Genomic DNA, 9,295 nt, shown 5'->3' with positions numbered 1-9,295 from the left:
CAGATTATTTACTTATCCTTCCCACACAAGTGGGCTGGTTTAAGACAGACCCCTAGCTACGTATTGTTTCTTTAAGTTACTGGGCCCTACTTTGTCTTAAGTATGTTGCAGTTAAAAAGAGAAAGGATCTCCCAAACACCACAAATCCCCTGATTCAATCATAAAAGGCTATTTCTCTAAGACATATAGTGAAAGCAGTACAGGCAGCTCAAATGTCCACAGCACAAACCAAAGAACAGAGGAAGTTTATTTGATCTACAACGAATTCTTTGAGCTTTGCAGAGTTTAATGCATTCTTTTGAAACACTAAGCTCAGAGGCTGTTGTCTGTTTTTCACTTTATTAAAAAACTACACTGTATGGTGCAAAGAAACATTTGATCAAATACACAGCAATGAGAATGGCCAAATTCCCATCCCTGGGTCTGAGGGAGCACTTCATCCACTCATTACTACTGAATTTCCAGCTCCTGATTCTCCATGGATTCCTTGTAGTCAAGTGTACATCATTTCTGCCATGTGGGACATTTTCTTGGGAATATATAAGTAATATTCCATGTATCCTGAAAGATCTTCAATTGTCACATCGTCCACGAAGGCTCGAGCTTGCTCAGAACAAGATCGGGGAGAACCTGACGAAGCCACACCAGAGGGCGATTTGTTCTGCAGAGACTGGGAATGGACTTCTAGCACTGCCTTTTCACATTCCGACAGGACACTCCGTAAGCCAGAAAAAGAGTACACTTCCATGTCTTGCCACTGTCTGCACTGGCATTCCTTGTCCTCGCAAGGACACTGCTTGCTATTACTGAGCACAGATAATGACTGGAAATCTGAAGGCTGGCTAGAATCCAGACTGGTTTCAAAGGACGAAGAAACAGCAGCAGAATTCTCTCTTGAATTCTCCAAAGGCAGTTCAGTTGTGGAAACTCCCAAAGGTTCATTTCTGGCTCTTCTGCAATCACTGGCATCAAAGCAGGACTCATACTTGTCCCCTGTACACGGTTCTTCTGCAACACAAATGTCTGAGCTGATATTACTCTTTGAAGTGTCTGGCTGACTTTTGTGTTTCAGTTGGCTGCGGGCAGAAGATGCTTTCATACTGCAGTAGGTAAACTTGGGAGGATGCAGGACAGGAGACTTGGAACGCCTGCGACGCTGGGTTCTTGATGACCCCCTGGAGGGCTTCCTCACACACCTGTAGGGAACAAAATATGAACAATTAGGTTACTCAGAACTCAATTCCAGAGCCTAATGCTTTCCAAAACAGGACATCACTTACAACAAGACAGTGTCAAGTATCAGCTCTGAACGATGATTATCTATACAGCTACAGGAAATCCCAGCACTCCACTGGTATCCCTACACCCTCAGCAGACTAACTCACAGAAGAGAATTGACACGAGATATTCAGAATGCACATTCACAATAGCTACAAATGCCAGTATTGGTGATTAAACTCTTGTGTGGCTAAATAAAAAGGGAGGGGAGAGAGAACTGACCTTCCCTCCACCCTAGATTATGCTGGAAGCAGAAGAAAGTGGGAGAACAGCATCTAGAGAGGATTGTAAGAAAGATTGTGAGGTAGCTGATACCCCAAAGGAAGGATGCTTTCCTGCTGTAGGATGGTTTTTGTAACTGAACACACCAAGCTGAGGTGGTTTTGAAGTTGCTGTTGAGGGAAGCAGCAACAGACTCAGGAGAAAGGAAATGATGCTGTGTTTTATTTCATTTGTATTGAATTACAAAATGATCATCCGGGACACGTAAGGATCTGGGTGGAAGAAAGGAGAGGAAAGGACTGAGATGACAATTGTCACAGATACCAATACTCAGGAGGATGTAATTGATATGACAGAAGAGGAGTTGATATGGAATATTGATATAAATATTGTAGGAGCAGAAATGTATTGATATGTAACCTCGTTATTGACAGAGTATAAAACTTTTACTGGGGTAGTGGAAAGTTTATTGCACACCGTAAGGCTTGGCTTCAATAGGGGCTGTAGGAAGAACAAACAGGGAAGCAAAACAATGGCTTCCCAGATAAGAACATCTAGGTACATACTTAAAAGACAATGAGCCATGGTGTTAGGATCAGGGATCCTGTCTCCTCTGTTTTCATCAAGTTGCAAACCTCCCAGATCAAAGGGCTACAAACACTTAGGAAGTATTTTGATTTGTGGGAAGACAGAGAAGGTTGTCTCTGGTTAGCAGCTGTCTAAGGAGACAAGTTGTCACAGACAGGCTCTGTGGAGAAGTCTGAAGGAACTGGTCTTCCCAGATCTAAAAAGTGGTAAGTCTTAATGGGTAGAGCTAGATATACGTACAGTCTGTCCTATTTTTTTTAAGATCTCTTTTCTATGAAACACTTTTGTGCTAAATAACTAATACTTTGCTTTAAGGAGGCTGTTTGGTCACTGCTTACCTCTGTCATTGCCCCAGAGGGAATAGAATTCCAGGGTCTGGAAATATATCAGATCTGCTGAGGTAATCAGTTACCAGGGGACTGATAACCGAAGCCTGGTCTGAGAATGGAAGAATCACACAGTTCAACTCAGAGCCAGGCAGCAGCTAGAGACCTGAGAGCTGAAGGGTGATATTACTCAGAAACATCAGGAGTGATCAGAGGTGCAGTTAGCCCAGTAACTGTGACACACATGGATACCAGTATCTCTTGAAGGGAGACAATCAAACAGCATTTGCTTCAAGGGTTTGTTAAAAGGCTATTAAAAAGAATCAAGATGAACTCTAGGTTAAGGTTCCTATAAACAAAAAAAAGGGGGAAAATAATATGGCTCAGCTGCTTAATTAAACAAGCAATCCCTGTCCGAAATGATGTTATGCATGTTTTCATCATTTCTAATTAACAAGAAATAAATATACAGTTCGGTTAACAATGTGTTTTACCCATGCCAAGTCTCTTTGGCACAGACAGGTTGAGGTTTGGTTCCATCCATAGCTGTTCTTATTGGTGCTCTCAGACTTGTTCCCTCATCCACAGATAGAGATGCGGTAGATCTGAGTGAGAGGAAAAATGCTACATTAAGATAGTGCCACAACATATGTTTCAAAGTGTCTCCTTATTGATGTTGTGCCCTACCCCTCTCAGAATGCTACGTTAATGGTAATGGGATGTAAATCCATGGTCCAATTTCTATTGTCTATTGCTAAACAGAGACTTATGGTTTCACTGAAAACGAGGACAGGATGTCTATAGCAGCAGACCAAGGAGCCAGTGGGAAGGAAAGGAGATGTGGCAACAGAAGCTAAGAGGCTACCTATCCATTATTCCTCTCAGACAGGAATGAAATGCAAAGCAACTCCTGTATAGGATTCTAGGCCCTGTTTTTCAGAACTGCAAGCATACAATTCCATTACCAGAAATGCCTTGTTTGCCTAACTCTCTCAGCTGAAGTAAATGCAAATAGCCAGTAAGAAGTCTAATGAGCCATCAGTACACACAACCCCTGTGATTAAACATGTGTTTCCACTCCAGAGGTAATGACATTGCAGTGGTCATTGAAATGACTCCTTTATGTCCCTTACCTACCTGAGGGGAGATTGGAGGCTTAGGTAATGCCTCTAAAGCATTGAACAATGGAAGTACAAAGTGTTTTTCATTTTATTAAAACTTGACAAACTAAGCTACTTTTCTACAAGCTCACTTACCCTCCTGCATCTACTCTTAGCTTTTTGAAAGCTGTCTGCAGACTCTCTTCCTCTCTGTCTTTATCTTCTGAGTCCATTGATGAGCTGTCAGAGTAACACTGATTGGGCCATGGAAGTGTGCACTGAAAAATACAAATTGTGATTTGATGTTGGGAACTGAAGACTTACTGGCCTCTGAATAAAACACCACACAACTGAAATGAAACACAACATGGTGGTTCGTTCCTCTAGTGTCAGTCCCATTGCCTTCAGAATAAAACCGTTCCATTAATATTATTTGTTCACCATGAACTGTGTACTCAGCATTGTTCACAACACAGAGGAAGAGACAACCTCTGCCCTGAAGAATTATTATCTAAATCTTGCCACTTCCCTACATGCTGTTTTAACACAAGATGTACTTTGGCAGTTGGTACTAGTTTATAAAATGGTAACACTGGCATTTCAATTTCACTTAGGCACTTGTCATTGACAGAAGGGACACTGGCCTCAATCAGCCCTACTGAGTAGTTTCTGGTCAGCATGCTGAACCAACACTTGCTGAGGAACCTTTGTGTCAATAAGGTAGAGAGAAGCTACCGAGAAGTGAAGTGAAGCCTATAAAAGTATATGTATTATCTGCTTGAAATCATACAGAGAAGAGTTAATTTCAGTCTACAGCGCTACACCACAGACAGGAGCGTAGGATTTAGAGACTAAACAGTTAATTGAGCTATACTGCTTTTGTAACCTGTTACTTTAGATAGGCCACACCTAGCCTAGATAGGGAGATATAAATAACAGGTAGAGCCCTACCAAATTCAGGCTTTACTTAGGTCAATTTCATGGCCACAGGGTCTTAAAATCGCTCAATTTTAGATGTTTACATCAGAAATGTCACACTATTGTAACTCTGGAGGTCCTGATCCAAAAGGGGAATTGTGGGGAGGTCCCAAACCTGTTGTAGAGGAGTAACAGGATTGCCATTCTCACTTCTGTGCTGCAGAGTTTCCTGCAGCTGGAGGAGGCTCCTGGAGGTGGAGGTAGGTCCGATCTCCCTAGCATTGCTGGAAGCACTCCAACCGGGTGCTCCTAGCTGCTAGTCAAGGCTAGTGATGAATTAACACATGGGCCCCAGACAATTTGAAAAATGGGTGCCCCAGACCTGGCAGGAGCCACCAGGGCAGCAGCCCTGAGCCCAGGCAGGAGCTGTGGGGGGCAGCAGCCCCAAGCCCCAGCTGGAACCACTGGGAGTGGAGGAGAGGGCAGCAGCCCTGAGCCCGGGCAGGAGCCGGAGGAGGGTGAGGGAGCTGAAGCCTGGAGCTCAGGCAGGAGCTGGGAGGGCAAAAGCTCCAAGACCCAGCTGGAGCTGTGCGGGGTGGCAGCCCTCATCCCAGGTCCCCAAGCCCGGGCAGGAGCCATGGGGGGCGGGGGACGGAGGCAGACCTGAGCCTGAAAGGAGCTATGGGGGCTGGAACCACAGGGGGTTGAAGCCCCAAGTCACGGCTGGAGCCTGAGTGCCCCCAGCCCTGGCAAGAGCCACTGGCAGGGGGACAGCAGCCCTGAGCTTAAGTGCCTAAAGCCTGGGCAGGAGCCAAGGGTGGGGAGAAAGGGGAGCAGCCCTGAGCTGGGCGGGAGCTGTCTGGGGGTAGCAGCGCCCAGACCAAGTCTCTGAGCCCAGGCAAGAACCACAGGGGGTCAAAGTCCCGAGCCCTGGCTGGAGCCGTAGGAGGGGGAAGCAGCCCTCAGCCTGGCTACCCCAAGCCTGGCCAGGAGTCACAGGGGGCAGCAGCCCCCAGCCTGGGTGCTCCGAGCACTGGCAGGAGTCATGGGGTGGGAGGGTGGGGGGTAGCAGCCTGGAGCCCAGCTCTAGGGCTGCTGCAGCGCAGAAGTGAAGTGAAGGGGGTACTCACTTCTGCGCTGCTTGTGGAGATAGAGCTGATCTCCCTCCGATAACATACGTGCAGGGGAAGTACAAGTCTTGTCCCTCCCCAGCCTGGCTTATTTTGGGGAAATCTGATTTCACAGGGATAGACTTATTTCATGGTCCATGACATGTTTTTTTCATGGCTGTGAAATTAGTTGGGCCCTAATAACAGGAACTGAAGTGTTGGGCATAAGCAGCATAATTATATGGACAGGGAGAATGTAGAATATTTACCATTAAACAGTTAGTAATGTTGTATATTGCTCTTGCAACTTGATCCCTGACTTGAAGGCAGGTTTCCTCCCTGCCACACCTAGCTTGGACTAGGAGCAGAAGACTATAAAGCCCACATTGGAAGAAAGTACTTCTGTGTATATGTATCCAATCAGTCCTGGGCTATAAAGATTATAGAGAACAAATGAAAGCATTTTGCTTTCTGAATCTTAAGGAGGTGGCTGAGCATAGTGCTTGCTATGGAGAAACTGGCCGATCATAATGCTTGCTATTAAGAATCCACTGCTATCTGTTGTCCTAGGTGGATTTTCTCTTCTGTACACTGCCCCACTGCTACTGGGGAGCTCTCCCATAGGTCTAAGAGCAAATATCAAGGGATCACTTCCTTCCACTAAAGCAGAAGGAACAGCTCCTTGATCTGGGTCCTCAGACATGAGCTGTGTTCTCCAATATCTATTCTTTCATGCTCCGTGTCAGTGGTTCCCCAACTTTTTACTCAGGTTACTCACTAACTGCATTTGGTCTTTTTTTGCAACGGACTCAAGGGTCATATTTGGGAGGAGAAGAGGCAAAATGGGAGGCCTCCTCACCCTGCTGGGGGGCACCAACCACCCACAACAGCACTCTCTGCCTTGGCCCACAACCCGAATCTTAGCCTAGTGTGGAGGGGAGGCCTGGGGGAAGGAGGTTGGAGAGAAAGCCCACCTTGCACTCACATACCGGTGGCTGCTCCTGTCCCATGGACTTGGCTCAGTTACCCATTCTGGGTGTTGTGATCTGGTGCATGGGATTGCAGTGCCACTAAGGTTTGGCCAAACCACCCCTGAGTAGCAATGCAACCCCAAACATCACATCACAACCCCTGGAGCAAGGAACTGGGCCCACCCATGGGGGACAGTTTTGGGGTGAGTGCAGGGTAGGCTCACTTTCCAACCCTCTGCCTCTGAGTCTCTCCTTTGCACCAGGTTCACAACCCATTTAGAACTTCGTTGGGACCCACCATTTGGGAAACACTACTCTCTATGTGCATCATAGGCTGCAAAGTGAAACTTACAAATTGCTTGGGTACATTTCCCTTTGCAGTCCATAGCGCAAATACAGAACTAGCTAAATGGCAAAAAGACGTGCAGGAAAAAGAAGAGAGAACAAATCAGGGTGGAAGTAGAAAGACAAAGTTAGTCACCTCAGAGCTGAACCATAACAAAAATGCCTCAGTTGTATTCTCTACTTATAAATTCCTGGCTTAGAGCAAGATGCTGCCACTCTCTTTCTGCTCTGATTCAACAGCATCCCAAAGGCTATTTAAGCCTTTTAAAGGTGTGCAATGTACTTTCAGATCTGGGACTAGACAGGAAGGTAGGTAACAACAACCTGACACTTTCTGTAATGAAAACTCAACTATTTCAATTTCATTTAACAGATACAATAAAACCTTGCATGCCATACAATGCTAACGACCATGCTTTTTGGACAGCTGCGCTGTCCTTCAACATGTCATCCCCAACGTATTCATGGGGAGTGTTCTCAGCATGTGCATCTGTTGTGTTGCTGGGTTTCCACTGTACCTATCTAGGTTTTTTACAGTTTAATCACCATGATTTCTGAGCACCATTGTATCATGTCATATATATCTGCAAACTAGAAAGGTGTGATAAAATATTCATAGCCAAATAGAAAATGACACAATGTGAAGTGTGATTCTTCTCTAAACGATAACAAAATGTCATTTTCTTACCCTACAGATCTGTGTATATTCAGTCATGCTTAGTTTTCTATCAAAAACACATTTTTATTACTGTTTACTTCAGTTAGCTATGCACAGCTCTGGGAGAGGAAATGAGATCCTATCCTGGGAGCCCCTGCATCAACAAATTGTTAACCACATTCCCATTGCTTGCTCAATTTCTGTCCTCAGGGCATGTAAAACCATGGAAGACAACTCAAGGCAATGATACTAGACTAATGTCCGTGAAGGCACAATTTAATCTCCATAACCTGCAATCTGATTTGACTCAGTCCTGGATGAGTTTGTGGCACTGGCACATAGGAAACATCCACCCCAACATTCACGTTACAAGTCCAAAAGGCCACACTTGACTGGGAGTCATTGAGACACAAACATCGAACCCCACAAGGACTCTTCCCCACAGCCTTCTCTAAAAAGTGTGATTTTATTTCCCACCCACCTACACATATACGTTTTGTTTCAAATTTGACTCAGGCCTTGCTACATAGAAAAGTGGTACTGCTTTAACAAAGCCAGCATAGCTGAAGTAGTACAATCCTCCTCCCTGTGGACATAATTATATCAGTACAAACTTGCTTAGTGGTATAGCATAGGGCTCGTCTACACTGGCACTTTACAGCGCTGAAACTTTCTTGCTCAGGAGTGTGAAAACACACTCCTGCCGAGCGCTGCAGGTTTCAGCGCTGTAGCGTGCCAGTGTAGACGGTGCACCAGCACTGGGAGCCCCGCCCCTCGTGTAGGTGGGTTTTTTTAGAGCACTGAGAGAGCTCTCTTCCAGTGCTGGTGCCGCAACTACACAGCAGCGCTTTAACGTTGCCAGTGAAGATGTGCCCCAAGTCACAAATATGAAGGGGAATAACCTGTATCGGTATAAGGCACCATTATACTGGTATAGCTGTGTCTACACTAGAGCTTGTACCAACATAATTATTGTCATGAAAAACCAGAGCCCTGGCCGAGAGTTACACTGCAAAACCCCTGTGTGTAGCTCAGGCCTCACTTGCACAGCCCCTTCGATCCTGGCCCGCTGCTGCATGAAGAGCAGCAGCTCCCCGCTCCCCTTGTTCTCTGCATGTGTCTCTCCTTGCGCTGGAGAGGAATGAGCCGCAGGAGCCGCAGACGGGCCCGGCTCGGGGAAGCGATGCCAGGGCGCGTTGCTGCCAGGCCCACTGCGCTAACCGAAGAGCAGAGCAAGAGGACGGCCGCCGTTTAGCGGTGAGCCTACAGCGCCGAGCACACGGGGCCCTGGCTCGGCCAATACAAGCAGGCCAGATGAGCCGTGGTCGCTCCCTGCCGCCCGCAGCCGAGGGGGCACCGTTCCCTGCCCCCTCCCTCCTCCTCAGGCGTGCGATGCCTGCCGGCTGGGAGACCCTGAGCGGCGGCTGCTCCCCTCACAGCCAGCGCGGCCCTTTGCTCCGGACGAGACCCCGCCGGGTCACCTCCGGGCCTTCTGGGGTTGCGCGTCCCAGACCCCCGCGCGCGGCCCCGATCCTTCTTCCAGGAGAAAGGGCGCGGAGACCGGGGAGGGGGGGAGCGAGACAGGCCCTCCCCGCCCGGCTGCGTCACTCACCAGAAGGCCTCCGACTCGCTCGCCGAGAGGGGATAAAAACAACAGGAACTGACGTAAGCGCACGCGAGGAGCAGGATTGCCGAGACGCATGCGCAGTCGCCTCCCCTGCAGACCTATCGGCGGGGGGGCGGGGCCGCACATGCGCCATTTGTGTTTCTGCGCCCAGTG

General features: G+C 47.4%; 1 protein-coding gene across 5 annotated transcripts; it reads right to left on the bottom strand.

The window, feature by feature from the left end:
* Positions 1–215: 215 nt before the first annotated feature.
* On the bottom strand, positions 216–9,283 carry LOC115634842 (oxidative stress-responsive serine-rich protein 1-like). Of its 5 annotated transcripts, none has more exons than XM_030532761.1 (4): positions 9,128–9,283; positions 3,671–3,792; positions 2,909–3,019; positions 216–1,196 (listed from the first exon to the last, which is right to left on the bottom strand). In XM_030532761.1, exons 1-4 carry the CDS (start codon positions 9,266–9,268, stop codon positions 494–496), a joined length of 1,077 nt encoding a protein of 358 aa, XP_030388621.1. In that variant the 5' UTR covers positions 9,269–9,283; the 3' UTR covers positions 216–493. The 5 variants fall into 5 exon arrangements, with proteins under 5 accessions (XP_030388621.1, XP_030388622.1, XP_030388625.1 ...); XM_030532762.1 differs by lacking the exon at positions 9,128–9,283 and adding an exon at positions 8,558–8,670; XM_030532765.1 differs by lacking the exon at positions 9,128–9,283 and adding an exon at positions 8,997–9,116 and having other exon boundaries at positions 230–1,196.
* Positions 9,284–9,295: the final 12 nt, after the last annotated feature.

This window comes from Gopherus evgoodei, chromosome 14 (genome assembly GCF_007399415.2).
Source record: "Gopherus evgoodei ecotype Sinaloan lineage chromosome 14, rGopEvg1_v1.p, whole genome shotgun sequence".
NCBI classification, from domain to species: domain Eukaryota; kingdom Metazoa; phylum Chordata; order Testudines; family Testudinidae; genus Gopherus; species Gopherus evgoodei.
This window is presented reverse-complemented; position numbering and strand designations above follow the sequence as displayed.

What these genes read in the sequence shown, in the direction of transcription:
- LOC115634842 (XM_030532761.1), bottom strand. Translation starts at nt 9,268, where the DNA reads ATGTGCGGCCCCGCCCCCCCGCCGATAGGTCTGCAGGGGAGGCGACTG. An exon ending in AGCGAGTCGGAGGCCTTCTG is followed by an intron (nt 3,793 to 9,127) that starts GTGAGTGACGCA and finishes TGTATTTTTCAG; the next exon opens with TGCACACTTCCATGGCCCAA. An exon ending in CTAAGAGTAGATGCAGGAGG is followed by an intron (nt 3,020 to 3,670) that starts GTAAGTGAGCTT and finishes CCTCTCACTCAG; the next exon opens with ATCTACCGCATCTCTATCTG.